This window comes from Meles meles, chromosome 17 (assembly GCF_922984935.1).
Source record: "Meles meles chromosome 17, mMelMel3.1 paternal haplotype, whole genome shotgun sequence".
Classification (NCBI taxonomy): Eukaryota; Metazoa; Chordata; class Mammalia; order Carnivora; family Mustelidae; genus Meles; species Meles meles.
Genome location: NC_060082.1, coordinates 64,111,873 through 64,127,829, shown reverse-complemented (window position 1 = coordinate 64,127,829; position 15,957 = coordinate 64,111,873). Strand labels below are relative to the sequence as shown.

Below are 15,957 nucleotides of genomic sequence, written 5' to 3'. Positions count from 1 at the left end.
GACAGGCAGCACCTTCATCAGACCGTCCAAGTCAGTGCCACCAGCAGCGGGACTGATCAACAGCACGTGCCTCCACACCATGCACCAAGCAGGACTCAACATCACTTCTGTGGTCTTCTTGCCCGAACTGCATAATCTGCATCTAATCACGAGGAAACGTCAGACACAACATCTACAAAATAAACAGCTACATTCCTCAGAAAATCAATTTCCTAAAATACAAAGAAAGACTGGGGACCCATACTGTCCCCAGTTTAGGAAGACTAAAGAGACACAGCAACCGAATACAGTGCATGATTGAAGATTTTTTGCTCTAAAAGGCATCACTGGCACATCTGGCAAAGCACGAATGTGAACGTTCACTAGATAGAGGACCGAGTCAGGGTTAAGTTCCTGATTTTTGATAACTGTATTCTCGCTATATGTGCTAATGTCTTGAAGTAGGGATAAAGTAGCATACCCATTAATCTGATCTTCAAACAGTTCAGAAAAACATCACATACATAGAAAGTGAAAGAGAAAAAGGAGAGGAAAAGCAAATATGGCAAGATTTTCCCATACAGAAAATCTGAGGGAAGAGATGTGGGATTTCTCTTAACTATTCTTGTAACTTTTCTGTAAACCTGAAATTACATAAAAGTAAAGGTCCTAAATGGCTTTGCCCAGGTTTACAACACAGTATTATAAAACCAGTAACATTAAAATGTTTTTAAGGGGAAAGTAAATCACCTACAGTTTAAATAACTCAGTTGGTTGGGCAACTGCCTTCAGCTCAGGTCATGATCCTGGAGTCCCGCATCAGGCTCCCTGCTCGGCAGGGAGTCTGCTTCTCCCTCTAACCCTCCCTTCTCGTGCTCTCTCTCTCTTAAATAAATAAAATCTTATTTATTTATTTATTTATTTGACACAGAGAGAGAGAGATCACAGGTAGGCAGAGAGAGAGGAGGAAGCAGGCTCCCCGCCGAGCAGAGAGCCTGATGTGGGGCTCAATCCCAGGACCCTGGGATCACGACCTGAGCCGAAGGCAGAGGCTTAACCCACTGAGCCACCCAGGTGCCCCAAATAAATAAAATCTTAAAAAAAAAAAATCCTCATTATAGCATTATTTATAAGTGAAAACTTCATTCCTTTAATAATTAGTTTAGTTACTGAGTATCTTATATTAGTATGTAAGATACGGAGTATCTTACATTATCTTATCAAAAGTAGAAATGTAAAAACTATTAACGGGATGGTACTTATTGTAAGATCAGAAGTAAAAAAGAGCAGGACACACTGAACACTATTGGAATTGTCCATATGTACATAAAAGATTTAAAGGCAAATATAAATAACTCATTGTGATTATTTTTCCTATTTGAGCTTCTGATAATGTTCAATTTTTTTTTAAGAACTGAAGGAAAAATTCATTCCAAAAAAGTTACCAACACTTCAATTTTTATTTATTTATTTTTTAAGCAGGCTCCACAGGAGGCTTGAACTCACGACTCTGAGATCAAGAGTCAATCGCTTAACTGACTGAGCCACCCAGCACCCCAGTTACCAGCATTTTAGAAAACAGTTATAATTAAATGCACATAAATGGGCCAAGCAAGTGAGTTCAGGAAAATGTCATTGGTTAACTGGAACCAACAAAAACTGATAGGAAAGTTTTAGCTGTTTTTGGGATGTGTATCTCCTAAAAATTACCTTTTCAGATTTTTGCCACATTTTTAGAAAATCTACAAAGCTACCTGTTCTACCAAGTTCTATTTGAACTACAAGGAATTATTCTGCAAAAGATGGGTATCTTTAGTCCTAATAAAATATGACATAATTTGCTGGGAAGGAAAAGTTCAGCAGGTGGATAGTGAGTTCCTTAAATGCCAGAATTCCACATTCCTAGTGCCCCAAACAACAGCGACCAGTCGTCACCAGGTCGCTCACCAAGCCGAGGTACTGAGCACTGTGTACTGTGTACTCGCAATCACGGGGTTTCTTATAATCTCCACTCCTAAGGCGTCCGAAGATGGCCCCGAGGAGGTGGGGGTTGATGGGAGTTGTCATTTTTATGAACCTCCTTGTATTTTACTACAAACTGAGCTTATATCTATTCTGTGAGGGGCAAGTTTAAAGCTTTCATCAAGTTTTCCAGGAGCTCTAAAACCCAAAAAGGTCAAAACGTACTGTTCTAGAGCGCCAGGGTGGCTCAGTCAGTTAAGTACCCGACTCTTGATCTCAGCTCAGGTCTTGATCTCAGGGTCGTGAGTACGAGCCCTGCATTGGGTTCCGCTTTAAGACTACTTTAAAAAAAAGTGCTACTCTAAATATGTAAGCAAAATTATGAGATTTCCTAATGACTCAGAAATTTAATAACTATATAAAAGCCATTCAGTGAGATCACAGAACCAAAGAAGTGTTACAACAAACTTAAAATATGCGTGAAGACAATCAAATTCCTCAACTCTAGGTTAAATTCACACTTGAGTGTGAAATACCACAAATCCATTCGAGGCTTTCTTATTACCAATAATCAACCCAGTGAATAATTACAGAATTCCTTATGCATCACATAGCACTAAAAAACTTCTGATGACAACACTGAGTTATCTTAAAAGTACTTGGGAAATATGCTATTTTAAAGGAGGCCAAAGGAAAAAAAATTATTTATTCATTTTATAGTTAATGTGTCAGGCACTAAACTAGACACTGAGACTGCAAAAAGAATATTTAGATCTTCTGAGAAGTGCGAAGTGTACTGGAAAAGACAACGGTAGAAAAATAGAATCATTTATAATATAAGCAGGTGGAAAAGAACAGTTTCCTGGAAAAGCAAGAGTATTCTAGAAAGACTGGATATCTGTGCTGGGGTAGTTTCCCTGCTATCGGAGAGAAGTGCAGGCGGGGCTTACGGTTCGGGCGGTGGGGATGTGTATTGACAAAGGCACCGATGGAAATATTCCCATGTGCTGAGGTTGGAAGGGAGAAAAGACTAGTGGAAGATAAGATCCAGAGACTGGAAATAACCTGCTGTGAGTTGATGATGAACTCGGATGCTTTCTGGAATACAAAAAGCTGCAGCCACTAAAGGTTTTTAAGGAGTTACTTGAAAAAAAGTTGGGAGTTTTGAGAGGTAATTCTGGGAACAGTTTAGAAGGAAGAGTCATGTGGGAAAGAACAAAAGATATTAAAAAAACCCTTACATGAAAGTTATTTTTTCTGACAAAATTAATTATGCCTGTTTTTTGGAGTTCAGGTTTTTATACATGACTTTACAAAAAAAAGTGATACATATTTGTAGTTTAGAGCCTTAATTCACAGTCTATTCACAATTCTCAGACCTGTCATAGGGCTACCGCTGGTGTGCGAGCAGCACAGCCCGGCTGCCTTACCTGTCACGTTACCTGTAACAGAGAGGCTCGTCACCGCGGCGCTGGTCAGCGGGAGGACTGGGTTGACCGTGAGGGTCGTCGCCGGGCTGCTCGTCACAAGGCTTGGTGTGGTTGCCACCTAGAGGTCAGAAATGGAAATATGCAAAAGCATTTTAAAAAAATCATAAAATGTATATCAATACTGAAGATGTATTTTGCCTGTAACAATTTTTAAATTCCAGATACAAAAGAATTAAAGGGGCCTAGGAGGGAATACTTTTATAATCATCTTTTGATCTTGGAATTGAGAAAATAGACATGTTCAAAGGCTGCTATTAGAAGTTGGTTGTCTTTCTGATAGGAGAAATGGCTTTGCCCAGGTTTTAAAAAGAAATAATTAAAAAATTCCTAAATTTCAATGATGGTGAGTCAGAATTACTCCAAGTAAGTAAAAAATATTATACTAATTATCAACTTAATCTACACAAGAAAACTATTCAACAGGATCGAGAATCAGGGAATCTTGGATTGCTTTTACTTTTGGTCCAGTGGAGACAAGACTGTCTTGTTTTTGTTTTTAATGAAATGATATTATGGAAAGAATGTGAAGCAAAATTTTTAAAAGGTTACAGTTTCTTTTTGAAATAACATAAAATACTTCTACAGTTTTGTAAGAAACACTGTCTTCCTTTTAGTAACAAATAAATCCAAAACACAAAATAGCCACCTACCTGAAACAGAACCATATCGAAAGACTATCTTTTTCATAACTACTATGTCAGGAACTTCATGATTAAAGCCCAACCATTCAACAACCACAGCGTTCCTTAACAACCAGTATGCGCTCTTAATGATGACTTTAGTTTAAAAAGCATCCCAGTTTAGAGTGATATTCAAATATAATAAAAACAATAAGGGAAGATCAGAAATGCAAACCCAACAATCTACTTCTCATGTGTGGAATCCTGGTTGGAAATATGGAGTCACATTTGCCATCATCCTTAAGATCAAGGGGGTACATGACCGCCGCATGTCCCCTCAGTCTAGAATACTCTTCCAAAGCAATGCGTTCAAGTTACTCAATGAGGTCATCAACGAACAGTCCCACATATGTTTCAGAGTGAAGACGTGAGATGGCTGAACTTATACCAGTTCAGAGCCAAAAAGGTCATATGGGAATTTGCTGTCCCCTCCTCATGTAAGTTTAATAAACTGGGTTTTAAAACCGAACATGAATATAGGGGAACCTGCGTGGCTCAGCCAGCTAAGCATCCAACTCTTGATTTTGGCTCAGGGCGGTGAGACTGAGCTCTGTGTTGGATCCGTGCTGAGTGGGGAGTCTGCTTAAGCACCCCCTGCCGGCTCCCCCTCAAAACAAAACAAAAGAACAACAACAAAACCCCAAAACCCAACATGAAGAAAAAGCAACTGAAGATTTTTTTTCAGGTAACTGGAGCCCAGCAAATCTGCTCCCACAGCTCCAGAGTAACCTAATAAACTACATCAGAGAAGAGAATAATGAAGCAAGCTACCATGAAACAGGAAAGAATTAAAACTGCTCACTTTAAAAAAGAAAGATGAGTAAGTTCTTGGCTTAATGACAAGAGATTTAATTACTTTAGTACCATTTAATTTTTTTTAAGCCTCCGTCTTTTTTTTTCTTCCAGATTTTATTTAGTTATTTGTCAGAGAGAGAGAGAGAGAGAAACACACGAATGGGGAGAAGCAGGCTCCCTGCTGAGCAGGGAGTCTGATGTGGGATTTGATTATGACCTGAGCCAAAGGCAAACGCTTAGCAAACTGCGCCACCCAGGTGTCCCACTTAGTAACATTTAAAATACCAATTTACATATACTTACTCAACATGAACATATATACACAATAAATTACTGTTAGGAAGTAAGTTGATTTCATAGGTCATTTGTAAAATTATAGAAATGCGTCCTTGAGCTTGCATCCTCTATTTTTTATCCTTACCAGTGAGGTCGGACTGGGGAAAATTGCTTTGATAGGCGAACTGCTGGTTCCACCACTGCTTGGTGGGTTGATTCTTTTTTCTTTCTGGCGGCGGTTACAAAACCAAACACGAATCACTTCCTTTTCCATACTGAGCTGATCAGCAATCATGGTGATCTCTTCCGAGGTAGGCTTTTGATTCTAAAGGGGAAAAAAAAATCATCTTTTGGAATACATTTTTATTATTTTATTTTTTTTTAAGATTTTATTTATTTATTTCACAGAGATCACAAGTAGGCAGAGAAGCAGGCAGAGAGAGGGGAAGCAGGCTCCCTGCTGAGCAGAGAGCCCAACACAGGGCTCAATCCCAGGACCCTGAGATCATGACCTAAGCCGAAAGCAGAGGTTTTAACCCACTGAGCCACCCAGGCACTCCCCTTTTTATTATTTTAATTAAAAAATATTTTTTGTGGGGGGGATAACTTTTTAAACTACTGACATAAATAAACTAATTGGGAGGGACAGATCAGAGAATGAAGCTGGGATACCTATGACCATATTGGCCGGCTTTTAACGAAGAACTTCTACAGATAAACATTCTAATGAACATATATTTATTAAACTTATTCATATTAACTAAGTTATTCTTTTTATTTTTTTAAAGATTTTATTTGTCAGAGAGAGAGAGAGAGAGATCCCACAAGCAGAGAAGCAATAGGCAGAGAGAGAAGCAGGCTCCCCACTGAGTAAGGAGCCCAACATGGGGCTCGATCCCAGGACCCTGGGATAACAAACAACCTGAGCCGAAGGCAGATGCTTAACCAGTTGAGCCACCCAGGCGTCCCAAGCTATTCTTGAATATTTGGTTTTTTTCTTAAGGGCTATTAATTTTGAATAAAATTAGTCATCAATACAACTTCGTTATCTTAGTGGAATTTAAGAGCTTCTCAGTGCTTCATGACACGCCTTCACCAGGACAGTGAGGCCCGTAATAAGCCTACGGGGCAGGAAGGGCTGGGGATTCAGATAAAGGGACTTCAGCCTAAGAAATCCAGTAACTTGACCAGTCACATGGGTAATAAAACGTGGTCGAATGGATAAAGATTCCTGACTCAGTGTTCCTCCCGTCTTTTCTACATTAGGGAAGTCAAAATTTGACGGGAAGCGTGGACTACGGTACTGCCCGGGGCAGTAACAAACACACAGGCCAACCCACTGTTGGCGATCCAAGGCCCGTAGCCTGCTGGTACCAAACGACTATGGCAGGCGCCCAGACACTAAAATTTAGTCACACCACGCCATCTGTGTGCCGCTGGGTCTACCTCGCGCTGTTCCCTCCCTGGATGCCTTTGCTCGTGCGTTTCCTCTGCTTCCAGGGCTTCCCCCCACTCTCCCGGGGCAGCTGCTGCCTGTCCCACTGGGGCTCACATGGCTCGAGCCCGGGCGCTCCTGCTCCCCGCACGCCAGTTCCGTTTCCGATGTTCAGTAATGGGCTTTGCCCGCTGTTCTCCACTAGCTTACGGGACTGAGGCTGGCAAGTCCATCTTTTGTCACCTACAGCACCGAACATTACACAATCACATGTACGAGAGAAGTAAAAACCTGACTAACCTCCAAGAAACTCTTCTCTAAGGCCACACGGATGTTGGTCTCTATGCTGGTGCGTTTCTTCCTCCTGCGGTTCAAGCCTTCCATTCCCAGCCCTGGAGAATTCAGGGCACTTGGGCTGGAGAGACCTGAATCAGATGAGAGGTTCTCTGTAAGAAAGAAGAAAACACAGAATCACGTTAGTGGAGTGTGATTCATGCACGTGATACATATATTAAAGACAACAAAACTGACCAAAATATGTTAAGTTAAAAGCAAGCACGGGAAGGTTTTCATAACCTACATTAAAACATCATTCTCTACCATAGATCTTTCTAAGTAAAGTTTAAGCAAGGTTCAGGCACTTAATAGTCTAATGGCCCTGGTCATGTCATAGACATCTCTGCGTTTCTTTGCACTGGATGGAAGATGAGATGTTCTCAGCTGTGGAATTCAGAAGATCGCTCACGCTGAGGCCCCCCCCAGAGCTATGGAAGCAGACCGTCCCAGAGTGGCTATGACAGGTCTGTCTTTTCCAAAGATCTGACTTTTGTTCATATCTACAATGAGAACCACGGTCTAGAAGATCTCTGTGGTTCCTTATGGCTCTCAGAGCCTATGATTCTGTGACTCAAAATCCAAATTTTCCAATAGGAAATCTCAGTACAGAAGACCAAAGTTAAAACCAGCAGCGCAACTTTTTCTCTATGAAATATTACTAACAAAAGCAGAAACATGATCAATAGTAAGTTTACAATGATTCATCAAGGAAGAACCTATAAACCTGTTTTCCAAGTGTATCTAAATACACAGGACTTCTTATCCTCTTCCCTCAATTATCCGTAACTCTGGTTCAAATGCAAGAAATATTCCAAGGCTAAAAATCATTGTTCATTGTGTACTTTGTAATTACTAGATCTAAGAGCATTACTCTCTGACTTACGGCGTCGTAACGGGCACTGACCCTCCCAACATGAGTGAGCTTTGATGTTCCGAAGTACCAAGAATGCAACAGGAAACATAAACCAACTGGACAGCGAGGAAGTGTCTTATACAGCCACTCACCTGCATCATTTAGCCACTTCTCCAAGAGCGGCTTTAGCTTGCACATGTTCTTAAAGCTGAGGTTCAAGGCTTCAAAGCGAGAGATGGTCGTTTGGCTGAAGTCATTTCCATACAGTTTACCCATAGCGAGCCCAACATCGCCCTGCACGGTAATACAGAGCAGGAGGGGGAGAGGAAGAGAAGAGATTTGTCTCACTAATGTCCAAAGTCCTCACTCGAGGCTGCTGCTCCAGAAACTGTTCTAAAGACTCAACAATCATTCCATTTACCGGGTCCCACAAACGCATCCAACCTTGAGCCGAGCACAGCATTCAGTGACACTGTTACTAGGCCTTGATCATGACAAAATTCGTAACTCCCATTTTCTCTCCGTTTTGAGTCTCTTCTTGCTGCCTCATGTAACAATCAAGCCATCAAATATTTCTAGGTTTCAAAAGACAGTGCTGATATCCTAACAAGCCCCTTAACGGATGTGACCACAATGATTTAAATAATCCTTAAAACCAGTTACCTGTATCTCCTATAGAGTTAATAGATGTAAATGCTTAGATAACTTCAGGTACTTCTGAACTAGCCAAACTTCCTATAAATCACTTTAAAATTTAGAAATAAGGCCTCATTCTCCCTGCACCTTCCTCCTGCCCCCCGTAAAGTATTTCTGGAAGCAGTGAAAAAAAAATCTATTTTCCACCCTTAGTTTGGATTTCAAAGTTGGTTACAAAAACAGGTATCCTAAAAGACTACTTTTGTAACCATTATAGAGACAGAAATTCACAGTAGAGAGGTTTGACCCACTTAGTTAAACCTTCATGGGCACTGGAAACTTGGTAACCTTATAGCAATAGAACAATGATCCCCTGAATATATTACAAAAGATGTCTTTCTTTATAAGCCTATAACCTTTGAAATGTATACAGTGCTTTTCTTCCAGCTGAATCTCTCTTGTTAAAGCAGAAAAAAGCCGTTATCTTAGTAGTTATTTTATATACAGGTAATAGAAACTCATGGAGTTTAAATGATTCATGCTCTCATTTCAATTAGTTTAGTGGCAGGACAGAACGGCAACATTTCTAGTCCTAAATACTACACAGCCAAGTCTACCATGCAACAGCCAACTCGCAACAACTGCAGCAACACTTATTTTGAACTGAGATTATCCTAGTCCTTGGACACCCCCAGCCCTCCCAATCCCATACTACATCATTTATTAGCACCTGCATCTAAGTGGTAGTTAAGGAAAGGAAAACAACACCCCCCCCTCCGCCGCCCCCAAAGATTTTATTTATTTAATTGACACAGAGAAGGAACACAAGCAGGGGGAGTGGGAGAGGGCGAGCAGCAGACTTCCCACAGAGCAGGGAGCCTGATGCGGAACTCAATCCCAGGACCCTGAGATCCTGACCTGAGCCGAAGGCAGATGCTTCACTGACTGAGCCATCCAGGGGACCCCCCCCAAAAAACAAACATTCTTAAGAAAACTCCATTTTCTTACTGGTGCACAACTTCTGATAAAAAGTTTAACAGAGGTATAGGTTTAAATGTTCAAACTAGGGGTGCCTGGGTGGCTCAGTGGGTTAAAGCCTCTGCCTTCGGCTCAGGTCATGATCCCAGGGTCCTGGGATTGAGCCCCGCATCAGGTTCTCTGCTCGGCAGGGAGGCTGCTCCCTCATCTCTCTCTCTGACTGCCTCTCTGCCTGCTTGTGATCTCTGTCAAATAAATAAATAAAATCTTTTTAAAAATGCTCAAACTATATGATAAAATGAGGTATAGAGAATATCAGAACTTCAACTGATGTGGCTACATAAACTTGAATTAATTCAAATCAAATAAATTAGAAACTCAGTTCCTTATTAGCACCACCAGCTGTCTTTCAGATGCTCAGTAGCCACACGTGGATAGTGGCTATTGTACTGAACACACAAATACAGAACATTCCCACCATCACAGAAAGTTTCACTGACAGCTTTGAACATACAATCTCTAAGAGCGGAAATGGACGGCTTGTTGATTTCCTTCCAATTATAGTAAAACCGAAAGAACCAGCACGGTGTGAGCGGGGCATAACTGCTGTCCATTACATTGATATACAAAGGTATCTGTCGATACAGGTTTATCTGTATCGGTATCGTTATACAATTGTTCGATCTTACTTCAGTCAATCAATAAACATTCGCTATAAACATGCTTTGTTTGTCACATATGCATGTCCGGGCCACTTTGTTTGTTTAGATTCTGGCTTTCTAGAAAGCTGGGCCAACGAAACTTGCAGTTCTCTGAGGAGAAGAGCTGCTGCAGTAGTCGGAAGAAAATAAATGTCTTCTGACGTCGTATCTGCATAACTTGCTAAGAATGTCTCAAAAACGTCTGTAATATCTTTCTATGAAAAGTAACACTATTGATAAGTACACAAAAATAACACGTCAAAAGTCACATCACGGGGCGCCTGGGTGGCTCAGTGGTTTAAGCCGCTGCCTTCGGCTCAGGTCATGATCTCGGGGTCCTGGGATCGAGTCCCACATCAGGCTCTCTGCTCAGCAGGGAGCCTGCTTCCCTCTCACTCTCTCTGCCTGCCTCTCTGCCTGCCTCTCTGCCTACTTGTGATCTCTGTCTGTCAAGTAAATAAATAAAATCTTTAAAAAAAAAAAAAAAAAAAAAAGTCACATCACTATAAAAATAAACGATGTCTTAAATGGTGGCTAGACATAGAGCCTTGCCATGTGAGATTTATAATACAATTTTACTTCATATTTTTAAAAGACTTAACTTATTTATGTGAGAGAGCGCATGTGGGGTGGCGGGCGGGGGTGGTTGTGGAGCAGAGGGAGAGAGAGTCCTAAGCCGACTCCGCACTGAGTGCAGAGCCTGACACGGGGCTCGATCTCATGACCCTGAGATCATGACGTGAGCCAAAACCAAGAGTTGGGCATTTAACCGACTATGCCATCCAGGTGCCCCTAAGTTACTTAAATGAGTAAAAAGCAACAGGCCCCTCAGTTAATATACTGATTTTCATCAATTTTATATTTGCTCAGGCCAGTGCTATTACTACCACGTTGGGTTCTTCCTCATAAAAGTACGTGTGTGAAGCAGTGGCCTCATACATTATCTGAACCATATAATATCTCTGGTATGTTTTTCTTTGAAGATTTTATTTACTTATTTGAGAGAAAGAGAGAGAGAGGGAAAGAGAAGGGCAGAGGTACACAGACAAGCAGACTCCCCACCAAGTGAGGGAGCCTGACACGGGGCTTGATCCCAGGACCCTGAGACCGTCATGGTTCAGACACCGAACCACCTGAGACCGCCAGGAGGCCCTGATACTTCTGAAAAGAGCAAAGGCTGCGATCAGGAAAGAACGAGTCTTCCACAGGTGACAAAAGTGTTATACTATGGTGCCCCTCCCGACTATATAGTGACACCCACAGCAATCTTCCAACCAATTAAGTAAATGGAAAATTACTGTTTAGGGGATGCGGGGCGGGGGGGCGGGGGGGCTCAGATCATGATCCCAGGGTCCTAAGATCAAGGCCAGTGTCGGGGTCCCTGCTCAGCAGGGAATCTGCTTCTCTTTCTGTTCCTCCTCTCTTTATGCTCTCTCTCACTTTTTCTCTCTCAAATAACTAAAATCTTTAAAAAAAAAATTGCTGTTTAAAACACCTACTAACATGTACATTTACTCAGAGCATGGGGGTTTTTGTTTGTTTAAACTAACAACTTCAATGTCTATCCACCCCTGAGTGTATATATAAACAAACAGGACACAAAGCGACCTTTGAAAAACTACAACTGGGATAATGTGACTTAACAACAAAGGTTGATTTTCCCATCCTGCGCCAGTAACACATGCTTTAATCCACGCAGTTAAATTCTGCAAAATGCTGCCACTGGTAGTCAAAGTCATTCTGAAAAATCAGGAAGAGTCATGCCGGATACTAGGATAAAACCAAAAAGCACCAGACCATAAGGAAGCTCCTTTCCGTAAAAAGAAAGAGAAGGAGGAACAACACTAGCAATGTGTTGGGTCAAATGCCACAGAAAGGCTAAAACACTATTTGGGTAAACGTTAAAAATTTTTAAAAGCCTTAACAGCCTTGGCGTATCACTGAGGCCACAACCTCCCAGGGAGGCTGACACCACGCTGGGTTAATCGCCGGCTGCCACGCAGGCCCCCTACACCGACCTGATACTCCCCCGCTCAACCGACCCCCTTCCTCGAGCTGTCACTTCCGCTTCCTTTTTTAAAGATTTTATTTATTTATTTGACATAGGGAGAGAGAGAGAAAGAGAGAGAGATATCACAAGTAGGCAGAGAGGCAGGCAGAGAGAGAGAGGGAAGCAGGCTCCCGGCTGAGCAGAGAGCCTGATGTGGGGCTCGATCCCAGGACCCTGAGATCATGACCTGAGCCGAAGGCAGAGGCTTTAACCCACTGAGCCACCCAGGTGCCCCCAGCTTTCTTTTGTAAAAACAAGCCAGATCACTGAGATATTTCAAAAGTACTGAACTCTATGAATTTGTTTGCTCACAAAGATAACTACATTTCCTCTGAAATTGTATCTACTTACAGGACGCCTGGGTGGCTCAGTTGGTTAAGCGGTTGCCTTGGCTCAGGTCATGACCCCAGCGTCCTGGGATCGAGTTCCACATCGGGTTCCTTGCTCGACAGGGAGCCTGCTTCTCTCTTTGCCTCTGCCTACCACTCTGCCTGCCTGTGCTTGCACACTCTCTCTAATTAATTAATTAATTTTTAAAAATTGTATTTACTTAAAAAAATCGTTTCATGTTCCTAATATGTAATTAGTTTCTTTAAGCAAAAATAACTTACCAGAGAAATATAAGGAACAAAAAGTTTGTTCTTAAAAACAGAGGGAAGAGGGATATCATCCCTGGTTTATTGTTTTTTTTAAAGATTTTATTTATTTATTTGACAGACAGAGATCACAAGTAGGCAGAGAGGCAGGCAGAGAGAGAGGAGGAAGCAGGCTCCCTCTCGAGCAGAGAGCCTGATGCGGGGCTCGATCCCAGGACCCCGGGATCATGACCTGAGCCGAAGGCAGAGGCTTTAACCCACTGAGCCCCCCAGGTGCCCCTCATCCCTGGTTTTTGATCTGCCACAGCAGCACATACTTTACTTTCCACTGAAAATAATCTGGACAGTGTTTAAGTAGTGGCTTCATCTTCACACTGTAATTATATTCTAAGAAAACAGCAGGTTTTTCCTGATTCCATAAAAACACCCAATCCTCTATACTTCGGCAACTGTTTTCCATCTAAAGATCTCATATCATTTTACATAACTGCTACTTGGTTTAATTCTTTCCCTGCTTTCAAAGTATCATTTGTGACCTGTTCGTCAGGTATCCGTGTAGCGCTTAGAACAAGAATGCCATATATCCAGATGCCTGTTCGGACCATTAAACTTACTTCACGTTAAAAGCCCTCTGCTAGGTGACACTAAAAAAAATTAATTTGGGGGGCACCTGGGTGGCTCAGCTGTTAAGCATCTGCCTTCGGCTCAGGTCATGGTCCCAGGGTCCTGGGATCGAGCCCCGCATCGGGCTCCCTGCTTGGCGGGAAACCTGCTTCGCCCTCTCGGACTCCCCCTACTTGTGTTCCCTCTCTCTCGCTGTCTCTCTGTCAAATTAAATAATCTTTAAAAAAAATTAATTTGGATTTTGATTAATTTGGACTTTTCAGATTTAACAGATTTCTATTTGTTTACTTTCAGTTTGGGCTTATTGTGCGTGTGAATGTCTGTCTCCACTGGCCCCCTACTCTCTCCCAAAAATCTGTTTTAAACAAGTCTCTCACACTTTTCCCCTGCAACCTTTACTCTCTCAGTCTTACGGAGCACTAAGGCCTAGAACAAGATGTCCCACAGATAAAACCCTCACTATAATTACAGTATTCCCAAACATAATCTGTTAAACTCTCACCTTTTCTTGGTCTAATTATGACTTCAGGGGCCCATGTTCTGAGAGACATCTTAAAGATTTTAACCTAACATTTAAAGATTAAAGATTTTAACCTAACATTAAGTCATAAATTTATAAATGACTATATGATTAGCAGTCTAAATCTATAAATGCAGAAAATGGCTAAGAACAAGTTCCAATATAAAACTAGGCGACAAGGCCGGGGAAACTTCTGCACCTCGGAAGCTTATCCAGATGCGGAAGGCACAGATCCGGACCCAGCTGGGGAAATCAGTCCAAGTTTGGGGGCGGGGGTGCATCCTACCTGAGTGAATCCAAGTTTGATTCGTCTTTGTTTGAAGGTCTTGGCAAACTGCTCAAGCTCCTCAAGGTCACTGGGCTCCTCCAGGCTGGGAGTATCGATTCGCTTTGGTGTCGACTGGCTCTGCGGGAGTGTCTGGATCGGGGTGGCCGCTATCGTGCGCGTCGGGGTTGCTGGCTGCTCCGGGGACGGAAGGACACGAGAACAAGCGCACATGATGATCCACTGGGAGGTGTCACACGTGAACAACTGAAGGAGCAGCTACCTTTCTAAGGAACTACGCAGATGGTGTGACCCGCGGAAGGCACAGCGTACTGGCGCCCGGCGAGGAGGGCAGAATGCGAGACCATGTTGCGTTATGGTTACGCTTACAGTTAGACACGTCCAGTCCAGGAGGAAAAATTAACTACTCAAAAATGAAACCCCTTATACTCGGGTTTTCAAATATACGTGTGCATAAGATACTTAACATAACAAATTAGACTACTTTAAAGAATCTCTTCCATCAATATGCCACTTAAGGTGTAAGTCTCAAAAGAACAGGGCCCACACCCGTTTTGTTCATCACTGGCACATCTCCAACTTACGACACAGTGTTATAAAACCAGTCAGATTAAAATGTTTTTAAGGGGAGAGTAAATCACCTACAGTTTAAATGACTTAGCTTCTTTCTCGTGTATCTTTTCGCAGACCTACAATTCTTTCCTTTTTTATGCTGCTTTTCATTTGTTGCACCATGTTTATTTAACCTCTACACGTAACTCACACACGTTCTAAGTGATTTTCAAATCTGCAATAACAAGCCCTGCATCTCAAACATCAGAGTAACTTTCATATTATTAAGACACTGGAAGGGTCCACAGGGCACTAAGTCAAACAGTAAACTTTGTTTTTACTCAGGTGTGACCGACATAAAAAAGCTTGTACATTTAGTGTGTGCGTCTTGAGGAGTCAGAAGATAGGGGTTGGACACTGTCACCACACACAATGCCCTAAACCTACTCATTACCTCGACCAGGTTCTTCCCTGCCTTGGATCTACATTCTTAACTTTCAAGATTTTATTTATTTGACAGAGAGAGAGAGAGGGAGGGGGAGCGGCAGAGGAGGAAGCAGGCTTCCCACTGAGCAGGGAGCCCGATGCGGGACTCGATCCCAGGACCCTGGGATCATGAAGTCTGATGCTTAATGACTGAGCCACCCAGGGGCCCCTACATTCTTAACTTTAACTATAATTATAATATATATGATTTTATACTCTGCTTCATAATTATCATTTTCAAAGGCTGACTGAGGAGCTATCATAACTAACAATTTCTTCATTGCTAAATCCTTTTTTCATTTATGATTTCGTTAAGATAGTTAACGTGTAACATAATGAAAAACCTTGTACATACGGTTCTTTTTCGCACCTTTTTAACTAGTTGAGGTAAAATCTATACCTGGATAAAGGACATACCATAAATAATTCTATGGTTTTTGATACACATCATGTTGGTTCTCACTATAAAATGCTAGTTTCTTCCGCATGACTGTGGTAGCAGTTTGTAAAGATGTATTGCTAATTGAAGGAGTATATGGTACGTCACTAATGCCTTAATCTGAATTTCTTATTACTCAGAAATTTTCCCACGTGTCAATTATTACCTGTATTTCTTTATCAATCAATTTAGACCACAGCCATGTGTCTATTCATGGTCTCGTTATTCTAATCCCCGTGGAGCTCACCAGATGTTAGAGATGAAATCTTTGTCTGTTGTATTA

General features: G+C 41.9%; 1 protein-coding gene across 8 annotated transcripts in view; it reads right to left on the bottom strand.

Moving 5' to 3' along the window:
• POU2F1 (POU class 2 homeobox 1) overlaps positions 1-15,957 on the bottom strand; it is a 179,583-nt gene that overhangs the window by 19,036 nt on the left and 144,590 nt on the right. For 6 of the 8 annotated variants that reach the window (XM_045982521.1, XM_045982517.1, XM_045982524.1 and 3 more), the window contains 5 exons: positions 14,198-14,371; positions 7,959-8,100; positions 6,918-7,063; positions 5,328-5,507; positions 3,372-3,489 (listed from right to left, as the gene is read on the bottom strand). In XM_045982521.1, coding sequence (XP_045838477.1) covers positions 3,372-3,489; positions 5,328-5,507; positions 6,918-7,063; positions 7,959-8,100; positions 14,198-14,371 — 760 coding nt within the window. The remainder of the gene's footprint in view (positions 1-3,371; positions 3,490-5,327; positions 5,508-6,917; positions 7,064-7,958; positions 8,101-14,197; positions 14,372-15,957) is intronic. The other 2 variants (XM_045982518.1, XM_045982520.1) reach the window with 1 other exon arrangement.